The sequence below is a fragment of the Mirounga angustirostris genome, unplaced genomic scaffold, assembly GCF_029215605.1.
Source record: "Mirounga angustirostris isolate CCGP_5_RB_7025 unplaced genomic scaffold, mMirAng1.0.hap1 SCAF_5, whole genome shotgun sequence".
In the NCBI taxonomy this organism is placed as follows: Eukaryota; Metazoa; Chordata; class Mammalia; order Carnivora; family Phocidae; genus Mirounga; species Mirounga angustirostris.
The window spans coordinates 4,474,405-4,498,962 of NW_026991713.1; the positions used below are offsets into that span (position 1 = coordinate 4,474,405).

At 58.3% G+C, this 24,558-nt stretch overlaps 1 protein-coding gene and 1 long non-coding RNA gene across 4 annotated transcripts in view; one reads left to right on the forward strand and one right to left on the reverse strand.

Moving 5' to 3' along the window:
- Positions 1-23,837, forward strand: part of KIAA0930 (KIAA0930 ortholog) — a 37,416-nt gene extending 13,579 nt beyond the window's left edge. The window contains exons 1-10 of one of the 3 annotated variants that reach the window (XM_045872349.3): positions 7,699-7,738; positions 8,284-8,435; positions 11,665-11,790; positions 11,874-11,951; positions 12,774-12,875; positions 13,707-13,847; positions 14,425-14,619; positions 17,400-17,562; positions 18,845-19,003; positions 19,507-23,837. In XM_045872349.3, coding sequence (XP_045728305.1) covers positions 7,714-7,738; positions 8,284-8,435; positions 11,665-11,790; positions 11,874-11,951; positions 12,774-12,875; positions 13,707-13,847; positions 14,425-14,619; positions 17,400-17,562; positions 18,845-19,003; positions 19,507-19,547 — 1,182 coding nt within the window. In that variant the 5' untranslated portion in view covers positions 7,699-7,713 and the 3' untranslated portion in view covers positions 19,548-23,837. Of the gene's footprint in view, positions 1-7,698; positions 7,739-7,847; positions 8,182-8,283; positions 8,436-11,664; positions 11,791-11,873; positions 11,952-12,773; positions 12,876-13,706; positions 13,848-14,424; positions 14,620-17,399; positions 17,563-18,844; positions 19,004-19,506 lie in introns of those variants that run through there. The other 2 variants (XM_045872347.3, XM_045872348.3) reach the window with 2 other exon arrangements.
- LOC135364375 (uncharacterized) lies at positions 3,424-13,708 on the reverse strand. The gene is made up of 3 exons (XR_010411278.1): positions 13,074-13,708; positions 6,779-7,283; positions 3,424-6,677 (listed from the first exon to the last, which is right to left on the reverse strand). It is a non-coding gene; the product is annotated as an uncharacterized LOC135364375 (long non-coding RNA).
- Positions 23,838-24,558: the final 721 nt, after the last annotated feature.

Sequence of the window (24,558 nt, forward strand, 5' to 3'; positions counted from 1 at the left end):
GTTAAATTATCAAATTAGTGGAGTTGCTCCTTCTGTGATTTGAATATTCCTAGCTAAGAAGTCGGCAAACCTTCAGTCATTCAAGTCTCTCTTCTTTTTTTTCTTTTTCTTTTTAAAGATTTTATTTATTTATTTATTTGACAGAGAGAGACACAGCGAGAGAGGGAACACAAGCAGGGGGAGCGGGAGAGGGAGAAGCAGGCTTCCTGCGGAGCAGGGAGCCCGATGTGGGGCTCGATCCCAGGACCCTGGGATCGTGACCTGAGCCGAAGGCAGACACCCAACGACTGAGCCACCCAGGCACCCCTCTTTTTTTTTTCTTTTTAAAAAATTCTGAACAGAATATTTCTTCCCATTATACCTTCTAACTGGAATATTGGTTTATCTCAAAGCTGTTGGTTTCTGGATGTACTGGTGACTTTGAACGTATGACTTGTGTTGTTTTCAGTTGAGTTTTGCATTTTGCAAGTCAGGTATAATGTCATCTGTAAGTAATGTTAATTTTACCTTATCTTCACAATTTCTGTTATTCTTAATATCTTCATTATCTAGCCGCAGTGTATCTAGTGCCCTTAGAACAATGTTAATCATAGTGAATTGTGATAATATTTAATATATATATATTTTTAAGATTTTTATTTATTTATTTGAGAGAGAGAATGAGAGAGAGAGAGCATGAGAGGGGGGAGGGTCAGAGGGAGAAGCAGACTCCCCGCTGAGCAGGGAGCCTGATGCGGGACTCGATCCCGGGACTCCAGGATCATGACCTGAGCCGAAGGCAGTCGCTTAACCAACTGAGCCACCCAGGTGCCCCTTGTGATAATATTTAACTTGTTTCTTTTTCTACTTGAGCTATAGATCATGTTTAAGGAAATACCCTTTATTCTTACTTTATGGAGAATTTTTTTTTTTTAATCAAGAAAAGGTATTGAATCTTACTGAATGTTCTCTCAGCATCGTGGAGATGATCATGTGTTATTTCTCTTTTGATCTGTAAATATATTGTGAGTATATGAATAGATTTCCTAATATTGGACCATTTTTGTATTCCTGAATTAAATCCTGCTTGGAAATGGGATATATTTTACTGGATTGCTGGGTTCTTTTTCATATTGTATTTAAGATTTTTATGTTTCTATCCATGAGTGAGATTAGAACTCACTCATACTTTCTTGTATGTGTGTGTGTATGCATGCTCTATTTTTGGAATCAACATTATGCCTCCTTGTTAAAAAGAATGTGCAAATTTCTTAGGCTCTAAAAATGTGTGAGTAGCATTGGAGCTGTTTCTTGAAGATCTGGTAGAATTGCCCTCTCAAAAACATCTTTTGGCCTACTACTCCAAAGTACCTTTTTTAGAAGTGGTTCTTGGACAGTTTTCTCTACTGTAATACAATGGTCTTCATTTTTAATAGCTATAAACTGGTTTGTTTATTTGTTTGTTTGTTTGTTTAAAGTAGGCTCCCATAATGGAGCCTACCATGGGGCTTGAACTCACAATGCTGAGATCGAGACCTGAGCTGAGATCAAGAGTAAGACGCCTAACCGACTGAGCCACCCCAGCACCCCCGTAAACTGTTTTAATTAAGGCATTATGTACCTTGCTTAATTGTGTGGTTTAATGGTCTTGAAGAAGACTGGGTTGGTTTCAAGGAATGCCTTCCAAAATCTAATTCATAATTTTTCAAAGGTCTGGTTAATGGAAAATAATTTGCTCGAGGCAGGGGAGGCAGCTGGATCCTCGTGGCCCCTTTGGAGCTGACAGATACCAGTTTTTCTGATAGAGTCCATCCTCATTATGTGTGGATTCTGTGTTTGCAAATTCATCTGCTTGCTAAAATTTACTTGTAGCCCCCAAATCAGTACTTACAGCACTTTTGAGGTTAATTACAGACATGCACAAAGTGGTGAAAAATTTGAGGAGCTCAGTGGGTGCACATTCCCCCCGAGGTCAAACAAGGTGACGCTTGGCCTCATATCAGCTCATGTGGTACACAAGTGTCCGTTTGGGGACTATTTAGTGCTTGTATTTTGCATTTTTGTGCACCGTGTTGGTGATTTTGCTGTTTAAAGTGGCCCCAGGCATAAGGCTGGAATCTGTCCCAGGCACGAGAGGGCTGCGACCAGCCCTTGTGGAGAAGATAACCAGTCTTAGACTCGTTCAGGCACAAGTTATAGTGCAAACCAACTCTATATGAAATCAGGTGTCACGAAACAAACACACATAAAACAAGATTATGTGCTGATTGGTTGGTGGAAGTGTGTCCAGAGGCTTTGCAGGAACCTCCCCCTGTATTCCCTTAGGAGCATGGGTGTGGTAGAGCTCATCCTATGTCTTTGGCTACTTTGCAGAACATAACTACCACGAATAATGAGAAAGGAGACCATTAGAATGCTGCTGTAGGACCCCAGGCCAGCAGGGAAGGTGGGCCCTCAGGCGTGGAGGTCCGTGGCGGGGCCCAGGTGAGCTGCTCAGCATCAGGGGCTGCCTCTGTCCCACAAGTCTGTCCACTGGATTCAAGGGTCCTGAAAACCTCCTGCCACGGCAGCCGGATGGCAAGGAGACGGTCAGAGGGAGTTGGGGAGGTTAGGGACCTCTCTGCCAGGGTGCCAACTGCCTGGGCTGTGACCTAGGGCATCTCTTGCTGGGCAGGCCTGGGGAAAGGCCACGTCGTGGACAGAGACACGCAGAGCAGCAGTGCAGGATGTCCCCACGAACCCACATGTGGATGGGACTCTACCGTTTACAAAGGACGTTCCTGTCGGCCTCTCACCCGGTCCTCACCATCGATTCTGGGAGGGTGGCAGGTTAGACCCATCTTATGGATGCAGTCACTGAGATTCAGAGAGGTTGCGTGGAGTGGCTGCCCGGCTCGTGCGGAGTTGAGTCAGGACCCGAACCCAGGTGTGTCTGACTGCAGATCCAGACGCTGCTCTGTGCCTCCAGGAGCCTGAATTCTCCCCCGGTCTCGCCCTCGCCCCTCACTTTGGACGTGGAGCATCTCTTTCATCAGCCTGATGACATGCATCGGACGTTGTGTGTTCACGGAAGAGGAGGTATCACTGGCCTATTACCAATACTGAGAGAGAAGGAGGAAAGGGAGGCTATTCCCGGTCAGGCTCAGCAGCCCCTATCATTGGCGTGTTTGCTGCTGGTTCCCACGTGGCCCAGGCAGCTGGGTCCGCGTGTCTGCGCGTGTCCGTGGCTGAAGCTCTGCTCTTCCCTGAGCATCGGATTGCACACAGCCCGTGGATCCGCCTGTGCTCTTCATAGGCATCCTTGAGGAGGGACGAAGACTTGGCTTAGCAGATGGATCGTAACTCACTAGATTGAATGTCAGCACAGAATGTTATTTTCCTTTTTCCCCTTCGTTATTATCGTTGGGGTTACATTACTGGCTCTCATGTAAAACCATAGGAAAGAGGTTTGTGCACACGCCTTTTATTTTTGTGTTTGTTTTTATTTCTCTTGCATAAAGTAGATTCATAGAAGTAGGAGAATGTCCGTTTACTTTTCACAAAGGCAAGAGTGGTTTGTTCTCCAGCAATATATGAGCATCCCAGGGCAGCATGCCCTTGCCAGCTTTGGCTCTTAACAACTTTTTATCATTATTAGAGCGTGATTCACGTAAGACAAAGTGGTCCATGTGGCCACTTGGATGAGTTTTGCTGGCTGTATGGACCTGTGAAACCACCAGCACGAGAAACAATGCGTGGGGACAACCACTGATCTGCTTTTTTTTTTTTTTTTAAGGTTTTATTTATTTATTTGAGAGAGCGAGAGAGCACAAGCAGGGGGAGTGGCAGAGGGCGAAGGAGAAGCAGGCTCCTCGCTGAGCAGGGAGCCAGACGCAGGGCTCGATCCGAGGACCCCGGGATCATGACCTGAGCCGAAGGCAGATGCTTAACCGACTGAGCCCCCCAGGCACCCCTGATCTGCTTTTTGTCACTGTGGGCAGAAGCCCTGTATGTAGCCTTCTGTGTCGGCCTTCAGCCGGCTCTGAGATCCACCCGTGGTGTCATGTGGTATCATGTGGCTCAGTAGTTTGGTTTTACTGCCAGTAACCCTCCACCGAGGGGCTGTGTCACGTGTCCACTCTCCTGGTTTCCAGTTTGGGGCTATTATGAATAAACCTTCTAGGAATATCTGTGTACCAGCGTTTACAGAGACACTTGCTTCGTTTCTCCCAGGTACGTCCCTAGGAGTGGCTGAATCACCGGCAAATAGATGTTTATAAGAAGCTGCCCATTTTCCGAAGTGGGATTTTTGTAAATACCAAATTTGCCCTTTCCCAAATGACAGCTTGTTGTTTGTAATGAATTTTTGATTACTTGAGAGATTCGTGCTTTCCCACATTTTTGTTAACCAGTTACATTTCCTTTTTGGTATGTTACCCATTTGTCTGTTAGGGTCGGTAGGCATTTCCTTTCATCACTTGCTGTGATCTGAGTTCTTTGTATATTACGGACACCTCTTACTTAACCTCGCCTTGCTCTCCCCCGATTTTCATGCTACCTTTCATTTCAGGGATGCTTCTCTTGGACAAGAGGGCAGTTTTAGATGTTGAGGAGGGCAGCTCTTGACCTTTGTGATTTCCCGGGTGTCGAGATGGTCTTGCGGGCCTGTTCCACCACGGTGATGCCCACGGCCCCTTCTGGCGCTTGTCCTGGCGGCTCTTTGCCTTGAATGCCTCTTCCGTCTTGCGATGGGCCTTCTTCACCTCACGTTAGAGGGAGGTGTGTTGGAATTTGACTGTCTTCCTGCTGGGCTGGTCATGCCGGAACTGAAATAGTAACGTTCATGAATTCTGTCTGTGCGGCATTCCACAGCGGGCGGCGAGTCTCTAAGCCCCTTGTTGTGTTCGGAGCTCCCTGGCGCTGGGTCTCCTAACTCGCAGGTGCTGGGCGCCCCGTGGCAGCAGGTGCTCTGGGAGGCTGGATGAGGGTCGGCCCAGGCTGGACACCCGCTCCTCTTCTCTCCCATTGAACCTTCTCAGCTCACGCGGTAGGCCCACCCGCCGCCCCATGCAGCTCCCCACGGTCTGACTGTGGAGTCATCGCTTCAGGCCCCGGAGAGCCCGGCGAGGGGGGCTTGCACGCAGAGGGCTTCTTTGGGAGATATTTCTTAAGTCAGGCCCTGTGACTGACAGAAGGTGGCCCAGGCTTCAGGTGGATGGCCCTGGTTGGGCCACCTCCCGACTGTGGGCCCCTGGGCAAGTTGCCCCCTCCCTGAGCCTGTTCAGTTGGGCTAAGCTGTTTATTTAGCCAGCATTTATGGAGTGCCTGCTGCATGCCCGGCACTTTGCTGGGCTCTGAGGTCTGGTGGTCCCAACTCCTGGGATGCTTTCCTGCTGCAGGGGACAGACAGCAAACTTGAAAACACCAGGGGTGATGAGGTTGTGACAGCAGTAAAACCAGATGATGTGACAGGGAGAACCCAGGGGGCACGTCTAGTATGGGGTCAGGAGAGGTTCCGTGAAGAGGTGACATTGCAGCTTAAGTGGGATGCAGTGAGGAGCTGCCTGGGCTGGGGTCCCAGGGCAGAGGAGTGGAGGCTGAGGAGCAGCAGGGACAAAGCGCCCGAGGGGGTGAGGGCTCAGGTCAGCGTGCCCTGGAGGCCGGTGACGGGGACGGAGTGGGGACGGGGCTGTCATGCAGCGTCGGTGGGAACTCTGGGTTTTATTCAGAATTCCATGGGAAGGCTCTAAGGCAGGCAGGGAAAGATGCTTAAATAAAGATCCCATGGCTGTGGTGTGGAGGGTGGGCTGTCGGGGCTGAGGTGGTGCTCGCTCGGGCCAGGGCTGGCAGTGAGGGTGGGGAGAAGGACTTGGCCTCCGGTTGCTGGGAGTTTGGTGGGGAGCGTTTGTGTGGTGGAACTGGCGTGGGCCTGGCACCAGCCTCCTGCGAGATCTGGTTTGGGTGTGGCCCAGATAGGGAGGGCGGCCTTGGAATAAATGCTGGCCGGCAGTGTGGTTCCGGCCCCTGGGGCCTGCAGACTGTCCTCTTGACCCGGGGTGGGTGAGCTGTGGAGAAGGTGTTCTCGGCGCTGTCAGACAGGGAAACGGACCCTTCGAGCGGCCCCCGCTGGGCGCGTAGGCTGATAGAGAGCACGCACGTGCATGTTTTGTGCCACATCCAGAACTTCCTCTTGAAACCAGACCCCTCATCCCCCAGCCTGGGAAGCCGTCCCACCCACGGCGCTCCCCGGGTCCACGGCGCTCCCGGGGTCCACGGCGCTCCCAGGGCGGGACAGCTGCTCGCCAGGCAGTGGCGGGGAGCATCCGGTTCCTTCATCTCGCCAGGTTGCTGAGCGTAGCGCGGAGCATCTTTCCGGAGCCGGAGTGTGGGGTCGGACAGGTCCGAGGGCCTCAGCAGTCTCTAACTCTGTGAACTTGAGAGCGTCCTTGAACCTCTTGAGGGCCGGTCTCTTCTGTGCTGGGGGCAGTGGTGACAGCTGAAGGTGATAACCTGCGTGGCGTCTGTGGCCCGGGGCCCACAGGAGGCTAGCGTGTCTCGAATCGCAGCTGATGCTCTGCTCATCATCACTGACGCTGACTGGGTGCCCGGCTACCGCGGGGCTACTACCAGGTGACTTCTGTTAGCACAACGAAAGGGATCACCTGCGGAAGACAGCACCCGGCCCTGAGGACAGACACTGGTGGCGACCCTCTGCGTCTCTGTGGCGGGTGGGGAGGTTTGAGCCGTGAGCCCTGCTCATCAAAGCAGAGATGCTTCTGGGGAGCTTCCCGGGACCCGCAGGGAGGGTGCCTTTGCTCACCTTTGCAGGGGATCTGTGGTGGTGTGACGTCCTGTTGTCAGAGCGTGGCAGGAACCTCTAAGCAGTGATGCAGGATGATGCAGATAGGGGGCTTGGTTCCGCCGGGGGCCGACAGGCAGGCCCACTGACCCGGACCTCTGATCGGAAGACCCCTTCTGTTTTCCTCCCCCGGGAGCCACACAGGGTGGGGCGGGGGTGTGGGCCACAGGCTGCGGGTGGTGGCCAGACAGGGGGCACGGGCTGGTTTGGAGTCTGGGTTCTTTGGTCGCTGTGTGGCTGAAATGAACAAAGCCTGGGCTTTCTGCAAGCGACCCCGTCTTCCAAAGCCTGATGGCTGAGCCCCCAGGAGGCGAGTCAGGGGACCTGGCGGGGCCGCTGAACTGCCTGTGATGGCGGGGAGGGGGCCCAGCACCGGCAGCCTCTCAGGTTCCCCATCTCTAAGGCTGGGGATTAGGTCCTTCTGCCACCAAAGTACGAGGACTAGGTCACAGTGGTAAAGTATTTTCTGGAGAAGAGAGGAAGAAACCAGCAACAATTTCATATTTTGATTATAAGAAATAGCTCCGTTGCATATCTCGAAACTGCGTCGGATCTGCCCAGATAGGGAGGAAGCCCACGTGGGTTGAGCCTGCTCTGTGCCAGGCCCGGGCTCTGTCTGTGCCGGTTCCCTGCCAGGTGTCGGGTGGTCGACATTCACTGAGGAACCTGGGGACCAGAGAGGCCAGACGGCCTGCCTGCCGTCCCTCAGCAAGCGGCGGAGCGGGAGCAGAAACCCGGGTCTTTCCCACCAGAGCCCGTGGGCTTTTTCTCCTCCTGCGGGAAGGATTACGACAGAGATTTACGGATCCTAAAGAAACAGTATCTGTAATAAAAAGAAGAGCCCTCCCCGCCCCCGCCAGCCGCCAAGGAAGATCAAGGGAGAACAGATCTGGCCGATGACAGGCTCCACTACACGCAGGGGTGAGGGAGGGGGTGGGTGCCTTCCCTGCTGTCTGCCGGCGGCCTAGGCTGGCTGGCATGGGCCGCGGTTCCTTTAAGTCCGGTTCTCCGTGGGAATTGCCGCAGCCTGGGGCGGGGGTGGGGGATGCTGGCCGAGGGTGGTGCCCGCCTCTGGAGCTCCCTGCAGAGCCATCTGCTCCCAGCCCAGCCAGCCAGTGACGCTGCCTCTCGCCTCCTGTTAGGGCTTTCCTGCCCCACCAAGCTGCTGATTCATCCACGCTGGAGTTGCCGGGCTGTGGGGCTGGGGCCCGGGGCTCTCGCTCAGGCTCTCTGGGCGGAGGCACTGGGCCTGCTGGGAGGTGTCCTTGAGCCCCTGTCCCCTGGCCAGGAGGGCATGGGGGGGGCGGTGAGGGAGCAGGGGGCTCTGGACATCACGGAGCCCCAGCAGACCTCTGACCAGAAATGTAGGTTGGGGTGGGGAGGAGGGGGAGACGGCCTGGCCAAGGTCACATGCAAGGACCAGGTTGACCCATCCTTTCTCACTCTTCTCCGGCCTCCCTCGGCAGGGTGTTTCAAGGATGACCGCATCGTCTTCTGGACTTGGATGTTCTCTACCTACTTCATGGAGAAATGGGCGCCGCGGCAGGACGACATGCTTTTCTATGTGCGCCGGAAGCTGGCGTACCCGGGCAGCGAGGGCAGCGTGGACGGGAGGAAGGTGAGCAGCCCCCTCCGGCCCCAGCCAAGCGTCCTTGTGGGGTCTGCCCTCAGCCGCCCAGGTGGGCTTCCCTGCAGACCTCAAGCAGGTCATCGGGGCAAACAGTGTTCACTGAGCACCTCCTGGGTGCCAGGAGCCGTGTGGAGACGGTCACAGGTGCCAGCTGGTGGGGGGGGCGTATACGTTACTACTGATCTTCACCAGGGCCCTGACAGGCAGTGATGACATCACTGTTGTCCCTTTGAGGAGACAGGTTCAGAGGCGAGGTGGTTTGGCCAGCATGCTATTAAGTAAATCAACGGAAGAGCAAAGCCTCGAGCCCAGAGTCCAGGGTCCTCCCTGGCCAGGGGCACGGAGATGATGAGGAGGCCCGGCAGTTCCGAGCCCCCACCATGCAGCAGGCACGGTGCTGAGCTCTTTCCTTCTCGAACCTGTTGTGTCCTCCCCGCAACTCAGCAGGGCAGGTGGGGAGACCAGGGTCTCAGGGATACAGTGACTGAGCTGAGGTGTTTCGTCCACTGAGTTTAGGTGTGTGGAGGAGTTAATAAAACAGCCTTTGCCTGTTCCCTTCTGTTTTTCAGAAACGCTACTAGTTTGTAAAATGTGTAAGCAACCTGTATGCCAAACAGGGGAATGCACTGTTTGCCTTTAATCACAAAAATGGGAGGGCTATGGAGGCAGGTATGGAACTCACAGCCACCTTGGCTCCAAGTCCAGTGCCCTCTGACCCCTGGGCCACGGCTTGTGAGCTTGCCTGTGTGTCAAGTGCATGGAGCCCTTTCCCTGCTGTGTGCCTGGAGCTGGTCACATACAGCCTAGGTGTCCTGCACATGGACAGGCCTGGTGCCTGCTCAAAGGAGACACAGGGACTTGCATGTTGGCAGCCAGAGAGCTGGTCTGCCGTGGGCTCAGGGTGAGTCTGGGGCTGTCACAGGACAGGGCTCGGTGTTGGACAGGTTGAGTCCTAGGCGCCTGTGGGCCATCCAGACGGTGATGTCCTCCAGTGGCGGATCTCCTGTGGGTTGAAACTCAGCAGAGAGGCCGGGGACAGAGGCAGAGGTCTAGGACCATTGGCTCCAAGATGGTACCTGGGGCCATGGGAATTTGTGGGAAGAGGAGGGAGACTTGGAGGTGTGACAGTCACAGAGGCCTAGGACAGAGGTCTGAGTTAGCCTGACCCTGGAGGGACCAGCAGGAGACTGAGCGGCTGGCCAGATGGAGTGCCAGGAGGAGAGGGCATGACCAGCGGGGACGCGGGACCTGAGGAGCCAAGTCCAGCAGGATGAGAAGGGGGATGGGCCGTTGGACCTGTGACCAGAGGCTGGGAAGGCGTGGGCAGAGCAGCCTCAGTGGTGGGCAGGGACCCAGGCTGTACTCAGTGTGGGCAGGGGGTGCCCTCTGGGAGGGATGAAGAGAGGGCCCCAGTGGGTAGAACTGGGGGTGGGGGGAGCAGGTATTGGTGGAGAGATCCATGAGCTGAGCACCTCGGGAGGCTGGCCCAGAGCTCCTCAGTCCCTGCTCACCATGCCCGCCCTGTCTAGGGGTGCAGCTGAGACACCAGCTTTTCCAGCTTTGTCTCCCCCGACTTGCCCTGTGACTCCGCGGCTCAGCCTGTCCTGGGAAGGGGGCTGGGCAGATGCTCAGTGAGGTTAAGGTCCTCTCATTGCGCACACCTGGGAGGCAAGATGTGTGGGATGGTGTGACCACATGAGTCTCCTGGCAGAGGGCGGTGAGCACCTAGGGAGCCTCACTGCCAGGGACGCCCACTGTGGGCATGCTGTCCTCTCTCAGCTTGGCCCTGGGGCATGGGCTTCTACCGCCAGGGCTCACCTGCAGAACTGGAATGGGGAGCTTTCTGCCCAAGGGCAAGCAGTGAGGGGGCAGCTGGGTGTGGCCTCTGCCCTGCAGCCTGCACCACTGGCCTGTGGCATCTGCTGCAGACTTTGGGTTTTGTTTGTTGGGGTTTTTTGGGGTTGTTTTGTTTGTTTGTTTGTTTGTTTGTTTGCAAAATCTTGATCTTCTCCCAAAGGCAGCCTGCTGAGACCAGAGGCTCTAATAAGGATCTGAGATAGCTGGACCTTGAATTTTGGTGCCAGGAGAGGCCCCAGCTCTGGTTAGGGATGATTTTCTTAGCTCAGCCCACCTGGAATTCTCCAGGAGGCAGGAGAAGGGAGAGGCCAGGTGAAGAGGTAGGAAGAAAAGTTCCCTGGATCCAGAACTGAGGAGTTTGGAGCAGGAGTCCTGGGACCATGTGCAAACTTCCTGGAAGGTTTGGGGGTGTTGAGGTCAGCCCGGGGAGCCTGAGTACACAGGGGCATGTGGCTGTCCAGCTGTTGACTTGCTAGAATGTTCCATCGAACACTGCAGTGAGCTGTAGGCAGATGCCCCTCCCCCCAGCACTGGGAGCCCAGGAATGACTCAGACCTGGCCCTGTCCTCAGGGAGCAGACAGCATCGTGAGTGATCACAGAGCGGTCAGTGCTGCAGTAGTGAGAGAACGGGGGACAGCCGGGAGCCCACACAGACAAAGCTGTGACATCGGGCCTCAGTGTTGTAGGACAGAGAGAGGGGTCCACGGCGGCCTAAGGACATTCCCACTGGAGGGACCAGCCTAGGAGGTGTTGGGGGGGGGGCACCAGGCACACACGTGACCCGACACCTACAAAAGGGGACCGTGTGGTGTCTGTAGTGTTTGGAGGGCAGGGGGTGGGCAGCGATGTGGGGAGACCCTGCAGGCCTGAAGGGTGCAGGGTGAGCAGGGAGGGACAAATGGGGAGACTGGACAGCCGTTCCCCAGCAGCCTCTCTGCCCCCACCACTCAAAAGAACAGAAAGCAAGGAGCGCCCCGGGCAGGCGCCTGCGCACCGCGGGCTCTCTGCGGCAAGCCGGGGCCGCCTCCCGCCCCCTCCCCAGCCTGCAGCTGAGCTGGTACCCAGTTGCCATAGCAACCTGCGGGCTTCCTGTGTTAGGCCGGTGGTGGTGGTGGGCGGATGGGTGGACGGCCACCTCCGGGCAGGTTGAACAGAAGCAGTGTGCGTGGGACAGGAGGCTGGGATCCCCATGCCCTGCTGCCACCGAGGGACCACCCCGGAGGCTCCCTTCTTAATTAGCTTGGGGCCACATAGCTGGAGACCGAGAAGCCAGGCTGGAGTCCACGTCTGTGTTAGCAGCTGCCCACGCGGTAGTCGGGCAGAAGGCGCCAGGACTCACCTGCGCCCTGCCCCCCCCAGCTGGCCGAGGCTGAGCCCGAGGTGGAGGTAGAGGTATACCGGCGTGACTCCAAGAAGCTGCCGGGCCTTGGAGACCCTGACATCGACTGGGAGGAGAGTGTCTGCCTGAACCTCATCCTGCAGAAGGTACAGGGGCGTGGTGGGGCCGGGGCTGCTGCGGGCGGCCGGGCGACCCCTGCACGCACGCTGTGCTGCGCGCTCTCTTCCAGCTGGACTACATGGTGACTTGTGCTGTGTGCACACGCGCTGATGGGGGGGACATCCACATCCATAAGAAGAAATCCCAGGTAAGCCCCCAGGCCCCCGACTGCTAGCTCAGCCCAGAAATGGCAGCCCTGTGGCTGCTCAGCGTTTGGGTGCGGGAGACGAGTCCTCCCCTCCCTCCTTCTCCCCCTCCTCCTCCACTCCTCCTCCTCCTCCTCCCCTCCCTCCTCCTCCTCCTCCTCCCCTCCCTCCTCCTCCTCCTCCTCCCGTCCCTCCTCCTCCTCCTCCTCCCCTCCCTCCTCCTCCTCCTCCCCTCCCTCCTCCTCCTCCTCCTCCCCTCCCTCCTCCTCCTCCTCCTCCTCCCCTCCCTCCTCCTCCTCCTCCTCCTCCTCCCCTCCTCCTCCTCCTCCTCCTCCCCTCCCTCCTCCTCCTCCTCCTCCTCCTCCCCTCCCTCCTCCTCCTCCTCCTCCCCTCCCTCCTCCTCCTCCTCCTCCTCCCCTCCCTCCTCCTCCTTCTCCCCTCCCTCCTCCTCCACCCCTCCCTCCTCCTCCTCCTCCTCTTCCACCCCTCCCTCCTCCTCCTCCTCCTCCTCCTCCTCCACCCCTCCCTCCTCCTCCTCCTCCTCCTCCTCCTCCTCCCCTCCCTCCTCCTCCTCCTCCTCCTCCTCCCCCCCTCCCTCCTCCTCCTCCTCCTCCTCCTCCCCCCCTCCCTCCTCCTCCTTGCTTCCCTGCCTGGAGGGGCAGGTCTGACTGGAAACCCGTCTAGCGCCTCGCAGAGTGGTTCCCTCTGGCTTTGGCCTGGCTCTGAGCCGTGTGACCACAGTGACCTGTCCCTTGAGTGGCTGTGGGCCTGGGTGCAGGGCAGGGCCTCGCCTCACTCAGTCCTTCAAATGCCCTTCCTTTCAGCAAGTGTTTGCGTCCCCCAGTAAACACCCCATGGACAGCAAGGGGGAAGAATCCAAGATCAGCTACCCCAACATCTTCTTCATGATCGACAGCTTCGAGGAGGTGAGCTGCTCGTGCCCAGCATGTCTCCCCAGGCCCCTCGTCAGGGCCGCGAGGGCAGTGGGGAGTGGGGCGATCCTGACTCCTGTCCCTGTGGCCCCCGCTCTTCCTGGCGCTGGACTGGGGCCAGTGGGGTTCACCTAGCTCCGAGCCTGTTTTCTCAGCTGTAAAATGAGCGTCATGATCACGTGGCCTACTTACCCGTCGGGGTCGAAGATCACACCAGCTCGTGAATGGGAGAATGCGTCATAAACTCCTACATAAAAGGGCTGCCCGGGCAGGAGGAGACATTAGGATGGCCATAAACCTCCAAACAAGTGCCTCCACGCCACGGGATGCTAGGGTGTCAGAGGGGGCGGGGCTGTGGGAGTTTCTGGGCCAAGCTTCTGTTTTCAGGCTGGGAAAACTGGGACTCATGGCAGAAAGTGACTCACGCGGGCCACACCAGGCACCCTGCCCCCGACCCTGCCCAGCTCCTGCCCAGCTGCTCCCCGCTGCCGCCGAGGTCCCCATAGCGGTGCTGGTACTCACCTAGAGGTGGTCAGGACCCCAGGGGAGACTCACGAAGACGGGCGCCTGTGTTTCAGGGTCTCTTCTCGATTGGTTGGTGCCTTGGAGAACTTTCGGCTCAGGGCACTAAGTGCCGTCTCCAGGCTGGCATGGCCCGTTCGTGGCAGAGCCAAGATTTGAACCTGAGTCCGTGTGACCTTGAAGTGGGGTCGGTGCACAGCCCCTGGAGCAGGGGTGTGGGCGGGAGGGCGGCAGGGGGTGGAGCCGGGGAGCCAGGCTGTGGGCTGCGTGGTGCGTAGCTGTCCTCCTTATGCCCCCTCTCAGGTGTTCAGCGACATGACGGTGGGGGAGGGAGAGATGGTCTGCGTGGAGCTGGTGGCCAGTGACAAAACCAACCTGTTCCAAGGGGTCATCTTTCAGGGCTCCATCCGCTATGAGGCACTCAAGAAGGTGTATGACAACCGAGTAAGTGGGAGGACAGGCCCTCCCCGGCCCCCCCCGGCCTTGCCCAGCTCCTCAGAGCAGCTGCGGCCCCCGGGCCCCTCTTAGGTGGCTCAGGGACTGCGTTCTGTTGTGTCCCTCCTCGCTCACCTGGACACACTGGATCGGAGCGACAGGTGGCCCCACCCCGCGTGCAAACACTCCCGAAATGGACCCTGGTGGTGGGGTGGGGGAGGAACCCAGGTGGACAGATGGCTCTCCTGCAGCTGGGCCTCCCCCACCGAGGCTGGCCTCTCCCAGGGGAGGGGTGGGGGGTGGTCTCGGACTCCCCGGGGCAGCTTGTGTTCCCAGGCTGGCGCTCGGCCTGCTGCGAGGCATGGATCATGGGGCGGTGGGAGGAGCGTCCGCCCGAGCCCCGAGTATTCCAGCAGTACCCTGCCTGCTGGGGGGGCCCTGGCCAGCGGGGTCCATCGCCCTGAGAGGAAAGCGGGCTGCCCTCAGGGGCCACTCTGTGAGGGGCAGCCATCCTCGCGACCCCGTGTTCCCAGGAAGAGGCCATCCCTACGGGGGCTGACTCAGGCCATCTCCCACCTGTCCGCAGGTGAGTGTGGCTGCCCGTATGGCACAGAAGATGTCGTTCGGCTTCTACAAGTACAACAACATGGAGTTTGTGCGCATGAAGGGGCCCCAGGGCAAGGGTCATGCGGAGATGGCAGTCAGCCGCGTGTCTATTGGTGACACGTCCCCCGGCGGGACCGAAGAGGATTCCAGCCCGGCTTCACCCATGCATGAGCGGGTAAGGGCTGCACAGCTCAGGGAGGGGCCTCTCGTCCCTCGGATCCGCTTCCCACCGCCTCCCTGATCCTTAAAGTCCCCCGGTGAGGTAGGTGTCATTATCCCCACCCTCTGGGGAGCAGGCTGAGGTTCAGAGAGGGCCGGGACTTGCCCAAGGTCACACAGCAGGTTAGGGCGTGGGCCAGGGCTTTTCCTGCTTCCCTGAGCTGCCGCTGCAGCTGGGCCCAGCTGAAGGGAAACCCAGGCTGGTCCCGGCACCTGCCTCAGAGGGCCTGCTGGCCGAGCCTGGGCACGCGACCTGGGGAGTGCCCTGGGGATGCTGACGAACCAGCCTCCCCTCCCGCCCTGTGAGGCTCGGGGAGAGAACACGGGGTCCCGGACCACCCAGCTCTTCCCTCTGCCCGGCCCCCTTGTTTACGAGGTGGTGTGCATCTTCGAGTATTGGGAGTCCCCACAGCAGCCCGGTGGGTAGACATGGGCGTTCCCGTCTGCAGACCGGGAAACTCAGGCTTGATGGATTGACTGGCGCCGCCCCAGGTCTCACGGCTCTCGTGTGACAGCACCGAGCCTCTGAGCCCTGCTCTTTCTAGGCCACCATCCTTCCCCAGGGGTGGGAAGCCGAGGTCAGTGGCAGCTTCATTCCCAGGACCCCCATTGGGGCCCAGGGCTCGGGCGGGAGAAAGTCTCGAGCCCGCAGGCTGCTCAGAGCAGTGGGGCTCGGAAGGGGACAAGAAGGTGTGGGTGCTGGGGGCAGGGAAGCGGCTTTGGCCAGCCCATCTGCAGGAACGGGCTTGGGGGTGAGACTGGGCTGGAGTCCAGGTGTTGCTGCTCAGGTGACCTGGGACAGATTTCGGCCTGTTTTCTCGTCCAGAAATGGGGAGCACTGGTGTTGGGAGGCTCAGCCAGCGGCTGGTGCGGGCGTGATCCGCTGGGGAAGAGGACTGAAGGACATAAAGCACGCTGTAGTGCTGACGTGCCCCAGACAAGGCAGCGTGTGTTTGCTAGACTTTTCATTCTGTAAGACTGTTAACCATGCATATCTTCAGGTGGTCAGTGTGTTTCTTCCTCCTCTTTATGTCCTTTCTCGTTTTGTTCCTTCTGCAATGAATGTGATTGAAAAGCAAAATAGAAACAGTCCGTGCGGCTTTTTTTTTTTTTTTTTTTTTTGCAAAGACATGGGTGAGCGTTCCAAGCAGGGGCCTCTCTCGTCTTTCAAGTAGCGGTTGTTGATACATTTCCGAGCTGATTTCTGAGAAACGGAGTCTAATTCTTCTCCCTGGTCCTAAACTGCCCACCGAGGCCCTGCAGAATGTATCTGTGGAAGTCCTCGTGAAGATGTGGCCTGGGCTCTGGGCTGGACCGGCCCGGGTGCTGCTTCCGGCCACGCGTTTGCTGACCGACTGCTGATATGTTACCAGACCTGCCTGAGCCTGGCTCTTCCCATCCACCAAATGGGAGTGATAATCTCTCCCTCCCAGGGTGGTAGTTGGGGGTGAAGGCCATGGTTCCTGGCTCAGGGGAGCAGGGAGACCCGGGGTCAAGGGAAGGGACCTGCCAGGGTCACACAGCTGCCAGTGGCTGGGCCTGACCTCCTGGGGGCTGCCTGGGCCCCTGCCACCTCTGTGCTTACTGTCGCGTGTCCCCCTTTTCTGGAGGGGTCATTTGTAACCAGCTCGTGACAAATGCAGACTCTGTGTGTATTGTGGTCTCTGGTGTTTTGTTTTTTTTCTCTATCTTTGGAAAACTTCCCTGGCTTATGGGAGGACCGTCTGGAGCCCAGCGGCCGCCAGGACTTTGATTGATGTCGGAAGCCGTGACGAGGAGGCTGACGGGGCTCCTGAAGTTTCAGTCCCAGCTCACCTTGTTCCTCAGATTCTTGTTTGCATGGGGAGGAGGGAGGAGATGGGCCAAGTTCCCTCTGCCTGGAACGCCCTTCCCCCCCTTCTTCACCTGGCGAACTCCTACTCGTCCTTCAAGACCCACCTCGAGCGGCGTCTCCTCCAGGAAGCCTTTCCTGATTTCCCAGGCTGTGGACTCCTGTTGCTCTGTGCTCCCCTGTATCCTGCTCTTCCTTTTCTCTGTCTCAGCAACCAGCCTTTAGTCTGTGGTTGTCACTTTCCGAGTCTGTCGCCCCTCAGCAGACTGTGAGCTCCTTGAGGGCAGGGAGCGGTGTTGTGTGCCTGTCTGTCCCCAGTGCTGCTCCCGCCTGACCCTGCGTGGCTGTGCGTGTTTGTGCAGAACGTTGTTGAGTGTGGTTACAAGACGAGGGGATGGAGGCCTGGGCCGCTTCGCCATTGCCCTTCACCAGAGGGTGCTGGGGCTGAGAAGGATGGGAGGGCATCTTAGCCAAGGGGAAGAAATTGGGGTGAGGAGCATGGCCTTAGGAGGCAGAAGACCTGGGCCGAATCCTGGTTTTGCCCCCATCCTGCTGGGTGACCTTGGGCAGGTCAAGGTCGCTGTCCCACCTTATTTCCTCATTGGTCCAACGGGCTTCATACCAGTTCCCATCCCGTGGATTGGTTGGGACGCGTCCATGGATGCGTGTACCGTGGCAGGGGCTTGAGTGGCGTCAGCAGTCTTACTTCGGCCGGCCAGGGTTCGGGGCCCGCAGAGGGCACCCGGCTCCCCCTTGGGCGGAGCTGAGGCCCTTCTGCCCTCCCTGAGCTGGAGCCGGCTCCGAGCACCCGCTCAGCCCCAGGGAGGCCGGCCCTCCGGCGGGTGGCATCAGGGCCCAGGCGGTATAGACAGGCTGCTCTGGTGACTATGGCTCTTTGTCCCCAGGTGACCTCCTTCAGCACGCCCCCCACCCCGGAGCGGAACAACCGGCCCGCATTCTTCTCCCCATCCCTCAAGAGGAAGGTGCCCCGGAACCGGATCGCTGAGATGAAGAAGTCTCACTCGGCCAATGACAGCGAGGAGTTCTTCCGCGAGGACAACGGCGGGGGTGAGCATGCTGCTTATGACCCCGGGCCCTCTGGGTTCATCCTCGCATTCACGTCCGGGGGGCCAGCAGGTGTCAGGGTCCCCTCAGGGCTGGGGATGGAGCTGTGGATGGACAGACAGAAATCCCCGCCTCGAGGAGCTTCTGATCCGGGTCAGAACAGGAGGCAGGACAGGAGGCTTGCAGACCTTTCCCGAGTTGATGGTCTGACTGCTCCACACAGAGGGTTCGAGAAACCCTTGCCTAGTGTGAGGTGAGCTCTCCAGTTCATTCCCGCCTTTCGTGCCTTCAGGTTTGGCTGGTCCTCAGTGCCCTCCCTCCAGAACCTGCGCAGGGGCGTCCCTCAGGCTCTCCGCGGGGCTCACCCACTCTCTGTCTGGCGGCCTCCTGGGCGTCTCTGCCTGGAGCCGGCGGGGGGCCCAGGCTAACCCCCGCTTGCCCTGCAGTCCCTCCTGGCAGACCCGCAGCTTCTCACTGCCCTGTGGCCAGCGAGCTGGGGTGGGGGGCAGGGCAGGGGCACCCTCATCTAAGCAGCAGGAAGCCCTTGGAAGGTTTAAGCAAGCTAGTGACAAAGTCAGATTCGCATACTGAAATACCGCTCAGCGGTCCCTGTGGAGAAGGACTATAGGAGGGCAGGCTGGCTGTCAGAGACAAGGTGTGAGCACCCTGCGTGTGTGCTGGGGGGCTGAAGGGATGGCCGACAGCATGGGGGGGTGGTGCTGGCGGGAGCTGGGACTGTGGCCTTGAACAGAAGAGACACCAGCCCTTATTCTGAGCGCCAGGGCCCAGAGACGGACGGGCCTGGCCTTGACCTGCTCTTGTGTGTGCTTGGGCAAGTGCCTTCCCCCCCTCAGCTCCTTTCCAGATCAGTAGAAAAGGGCTGATAACCACCCAGCCTGCCTCTCTGGGTGACCCAGAAGAATGGGTCCTGGTGATGGGTCCTCCCAGCCTCGCCCTGGGCCCTGCAGGCTGGTGGTGCTCAGTTCCAGTGACAGACGGGGCCACGGGGAAGCGGAGAAGTAACACGATGTGGCGACAAGCCAGACCCCACGGAAGAGCCTCTCTAGGGCAGCTGGAGGGGTCAGGGACAGCTGGAGGGGAGGGGAGGGGAGGGCTGGCTAGGCAGGGGGGAGTTGGGGGTGGTCACAGGCCAGGGCCTGGCAGCTCTGGGGCAGGTATGGGGCGTGGAGGGGCTGGTGGCAAAGGGCCCAGGCTGAGGCAGAGGTGGTTCCTGGGGTGGGAGGTGCTCTCCTAGTCCTCCCTGACGCGGCCTTCTCCCCTCTAGCGGATCTGCACAATGCCACCAACCTGCGGTCTCGGTCCCTGTCTGGCACGGGGCGGTCTCTGGTCGGGTCCTGGCTGAAGCTGAACAGAGCGGATGGAAATTTCCTTCTCTATGCACACTTGACCTACGTCACTTTGCCGTTGCATCGGATTTTAACAGGTAACGCAGGCTGACGTAGAAAACAGCATCACGTTTCATGGGGGTGTCGGTAACCCTGTCCCTCGTTTCAAGTCCGGAGCCCGTCAGTGGGTGTCTGTGTTGGGTTCTTGGCCTCTCTGGGAAAGCCACGGCCCCTCCTGTCCCCCCTTGAGTGGCTGCAGGGCCCCGGGGGGGTGGGTTACTGGTTGGGGGAGCGGTGGGGTGGAGCTCTCGGGGCCCCTCCTGACCAGGGCCCGCGCGGCGGTGCTGGGCGACGGCTCCCGAGTTGGGCCAGCCCACGTCGGAGCCCCACTTCCACTTGGCTCGTTGGGTTGTGCAGCCGGCCCACGACCATCCCCCATCTGTAAATCGGAATCACAGTGGTGGTGCACTTTGGTGGGGGCGCGGGAGGAGATGCACGCAAGCACTTAGCCCGGACTGCCCGCGTAAACGGCGCCGTCGGGGGCCGGAGCGCCCGGGGCCTTCACTTCCTTGTCTCGCCCGCCCCCCTCCCGCCGCCCTAGACATCCTGGAAGTGCGGCAGAAGCCCATCCTGATGACCTAGCCGTGTGCAGAGCCTGCGCAGAGCCCCCCAGCCCTGCCCAGCCCTGGGGGTGCTGCCAAGTGCCTAGCTGTCCACCACCACCGGGGTCTTCTGTGACAACCCAGCGCCGTCGCCGGAGCCAGGCGGGGCCGCTCGACTCCTGGGGCCAGGGCCGACTCCACGAACACCAGCCCAAACTGAAGTGCCTCTTCCTCCTCCCCTGCTGGCTCTGCTCCTGCCCCTGCGCCCGCCGCCCCCCCCGCCCATCTCTGGCACGCCCTCTGCACCCCCAGAGGACCAGAGATGCCAAGAGGCTGTAAGAGAGAGCAGAGGAGCAGCCAGGGTCCAGAGTGTGTCCAGACCCGCCAACCCGACGTCCACACTCAGACCGCAGGTGGAGAGACCACCCGGCTGGGGGCACGCAGAGCGTCAGCGTGTCGACGCCTTCCTAAGGAGAACTGGCTCAAGGTTTCGTGCTGCTGTGCCCATGAACTTCAGTGTCCGAGTTAGTCCCGACTTGTCCGCCCTCCCTTGTTTACCGCTTGGTTACAAATGGGTTGCCTCGGGGAGAGGGGGCACACAGCTGAGGGGTTTGCCCTGGGCTGGGAATGCCTCACCCACGCCCGGTTCCAGAAAGGCCTCGAGCTGAGCAGACAGGCCCCGATCCTGCCAGAATGGCCTTTGCTTCCAGCCAAAGAGCACCACCAACACACACACCTCCACCCTGGAGATAACCCGCTCTGCGCCTCGGCTGGCGTGACCCACAGAAAATTTGGGCTCCGAGGGCGGGTGGGACGGCTTGGTAGTCAGACAGGAGAAGAGGGCTGGGGGGGTGGGGTTGGCTTCCTCCCAGGAAGGTTCTAGGTATAACCTCCATCCTCGGGGGGGCCAGGGAGGGGATAGGGTGTTTCCTGGAGCTTGCTTGCTTTGACTGAGTGCGCTGGTCCCATTTCTCAGACCAGCTCACTGAGGCAAAGAGGATTTGGGTTTGTGTGAGCGGCCATGCGGCTCCGGGCTCACCCGCGGCCTTGTTCGGGCTGGAGGGATTCCCACCTGTGATGGATGACACGTTGTGCTCTTCTCAAAACCACGAGCCTTCTCGAGTGGAAGCGGTTCCCTGCCCCATTGGGAATAAACCGTCAGCTGGGTCTCTGTTGCTATGTTGTTTTGTTTGAAGTCCCCAGGAATATTTGAGGGTTTGCTGTCGTGCACGGAGACCCTCTCTGCAAGGAGAGAAGGGGTTGGAGGGGTTTGTTCTCCCATCTGTTTTATTCTGTGCGCTCCAAGGGTTTGCGCTGGGCTCCGGGAACAGGGGCTACTTTGGGGCTTTCTCTAGATTTTGTATGCTGTTATTAAAGCAAGCTATTGCATTTCATTCTGCCTCAGTTGGCCCACCTGTAAAATGGGGCTGATACCACCTACCTCATGAAGTGTCCAGGGTTCCGGTGCACGACTGGGTCAGGCAGCCTTTCTGCAGAGCTCGGGTTGGTGGGGGGCTCTTGGGAGGCTTTCCCCGCCATCACCTGTGTGGTGGGGCTGGGCTGGAACGTTCTCGCCTTCTCTGGCAGTGCCCAGCTCACGCTTGGCTGAATCCCAGCTGTCTGCACAATTTCACGTTCCAGAGCAGTGTTTCAGGACAGCACAGAGTCAGGCCTCGCCGCCAAGCCCTGGAGCGGAGCCTCTGCTCCCTGAGCGCGGCCCCATGTTCCAAGAGTGTTCTCCAGGGGAGCCAGACGCCGCCTCCAAGTTTGTGTCCAGGGTGGCTAAAACACAGCTTTTTCTTCAGGAATGCTTTCTCCCTGGTCATCCGGGGTCTGAAGACTCTGGAACTCAGGTCCTGGGAGAAGTACGGTCCCGATGTATCTTCCACGGAAGGAGGAGGTAGTCGAGCAGATGCAGGAGGACGGCGGCCCTCCCTCTGTTCTCAGAGGTTGAGGAGCACGAGAGGGTGCCCCCGCCGGAACCAAGCCCCGGGGCTCAGCCACGGCTGCTGGCGGGGCCGCGGGCACGTCCGACGCCGCCTCGGTGACGCGACAAACTGCGGGCACAGGGCGCCCGAGGGCCGGCTGCCGTGATGTGCGCGAGTGCTTTGCCGTGCGCCACAGCGCTGTTCCAGGTCGTCCATGACGCCTCGTCGTACCACGTGCGAACAGCGTGCACCACGGCTTGGCTGTTCCCGGTGCCACCGAGGCCGCACTCGGCCCCCGCAGGCTCGGCCAGCGGCCCACCCACGCGTCCGCGACACTGCTGCCCTGGGACAGACGGACGTGTGTGGTGGCCTCCACCCTGCGCCGTCTTTCCCTCTTCCAGAGGTTACTTCTGAGACTGAATTTTTAAGCACGCTTTTTTGAGAGGCACTTGGTCACTAGGCAGTAAGCTGTCACCCTGAGGTTCATTATTTTCAAAGTGACAAAGGACATCGGTAACAGAGTAATAGAATAACAAGGGACAGGGCCAAGCCCAGCGCCCCAGTGTCCCGGCGTGTCCGGCTGTCACTTCTCGTAAGGCCGTCTTTAACTTTTCTGGAAACACGCCTGTCTCTCGTGTACTGCAGGGAAGACCGAAGCGCGCGCACATTTCTTCAGTGGGAACTGGAATCAAAGTACGGTTTTTCTGTGAAGACCCCGCGGTGTCCCTTTTTAGGACATGAATAAGAAAGCTCTCTTTTTCTGAGAAATGTCACGGTCCTAGCGTCTGATGGGCGGCATGTCGCCTCTAGTCCACCTTCCAGCGCCTGCAGGCTGAGGGGGGCATTCGGTCTCGCACGCTGAGGTCTTCCAGGAACTTCCAGTTGCTTGGAGAGACAGCCGAGGCTCAGTAGCTCAGGAGAATATTCTCAAGTGACAGGGAAGTAGTCCACAGAGAACAAAATCTTCCCCAGCCCAGTGAGCTTGGAGATGGCTGGGCGTTCTGACGAGTCCCGTTCCCGCTCACATTTGGACTTTTCAGGGACCGTGCCCAGATGATCCGGTCAGGTTTCTGCTCCCCACGGAGCAGTGCTAGTTAACGACACAGAGGCACCTGCCCGGTGGGATTGCTCTTTTAAAGAGTCTGGCTAGAAGCAAACCAGGAGCTGGTGTTGCTGTTTTAATCACCGTCTAGTCAGTAGACTTGCAAAGTGTGGTAAAAACTCTTTTTTTCCCATTAAAAGACATTCCCGAAGGCAGGCCCTGTGCAGCTGTTAAATCCTAGTGACTGGACTCGAAGGACGCTTCTGACGCCGTCCCAACAGGGAGGCCCGAAATCGCTGGCCACGACCCTCTAAAGATGTCAGGCGTTAGGGAGCTGCCGACGGTTTCATGAGCCTCGAGCGGTCCCACCGCGGCACACGACTGAGCTGGAACATGGTTTTCTATCCGGCCTCAAACACCGAGCGTCCGTGGGTGTGACGCTGATTCTCCCTGTTCGGGCTTCTTCTCGTCTTTGTCTCAGAAAGCAGATTTCTCTTAAAACACATCAGCACCCTGACCGGACACGGGTTCCGGGAGAGCAGCAGGCCCATGCCGGCCTCCTGCGGGAGGCGTTGCCCTCCAGGCTCCCGTGGCCACGGTGCCCCCCGGCCCTCGGGGGGGCTGAGCCCTGGGAGGCGGGTGGGGGGCGCACGCGGGGCTGCTCTCCTCTCCTCTGTTCCTTTCCACCGGCTGTCATGGCGCGGACACAGTCCTTGGTGGGACAAGGAATCCTCCGGCCCTTTCTCTGAGCCTCTGTCTCGAGTGGTCTGGAGAACTCCTTGGACGCCCACCCGCAGAAGCCAAGTCACCCGGACCCCGAGTGGCCCGGCCGGCGGTGGATCCCCCGCAGCGGAGAGAGTTTGTGTTTACAGTTTTCTACCATCCCCAAGACAAGCAGGCACCTTGATCTTGGCGGCGCCGGGGCCTTGAGCGCCGGACACCAGAGGTCACAGTGGCGCTCCAGCCGCCCCCCCCCCCCAGCATCTTGCAAGCCCGGGCGGGTTAGGTGTACATAGTGAGCACGTAGGTGTACATTTGCTCGCGGTTCCCGAGCAAACTCTCCACGTGAGAATCAAAACCTGCAAAGAAAACCTGTTGCGATTTTTCACGACTTTGAGGCTTAACTAAAACGATTTCTACAAAATATATTTTGGCAAAAACACCATGGTGGCATAATCGAACACGTTAGGGTCTGTCTCATGGTCAGTGGCATTTCCATAAACATGAGCCGCTTCTGGGTTCACTGTCTTCCACGTACAGAAATCATTTCTGAGCAGCATTTGGTTGGCTGTGAGCTGTGCTTTTTGCATTTCTGTTGAAAGTTGATTTGCATGTTGGATATTAAATTTATTTTTCCTCAGTGCTTTCCTCTGATGAATCTGTACTTAATTGTTTTTTTTCTTTAATGGGTATTTCAGATCAAATACAGATGTTACAGCAATGCATAAACTTAAGTGATTGAACCTTAATTTGCCCCCAAAGATTTCTTCTTCGACCGTTTTTGGAGCTTTCACATGAGTTCCTTTCTAGAAATGCTGGAGATGGACAGAAAGCACCCCGGGCCCTGGCTCGGGCCATGCTGAGTCAGCCATGGGGTCGGGGCGCCCGCAGCCAGGTTTTGGTCCGAGGCAACATTTGCAAAATCCAATCACAAGAGACGCGTTTCGGGTTTAGCTCCCAGTCCCCATAAAGTAGTATGAGCCCTCCCGTCACACTGTCAGATGTCCCAAGCTTTTTCTGGAGAACCTCTAAAAAAGGCCTTGTGGCAATGGGAAAATGCCCAGGATCAGAGTCAGGAGTCCCGAGGTCAAGTGCAAACAGAGCAGGCTCCTGACAGGCTGCCTGGTCTGCGGGAAGATGGTTTCTGGGCCCTGGTTGTCTGTTGCCTTGAGACTCTAGTTAATCCAGTTGATGTCTAGCGCGCTTGCACGTTTCTCGAGCTGACTCCACCTCCCAGGGGCTGATGGAGGCTCGGCGGTGGGCTCACTCGTCCCGAGAGCAAACGAACTCTAAAGTTGTATCTCAGGTGATGGGCACGCGTCAGGCCTCCACCACGGCAGGAAGTTACAGGAAGTGAACAC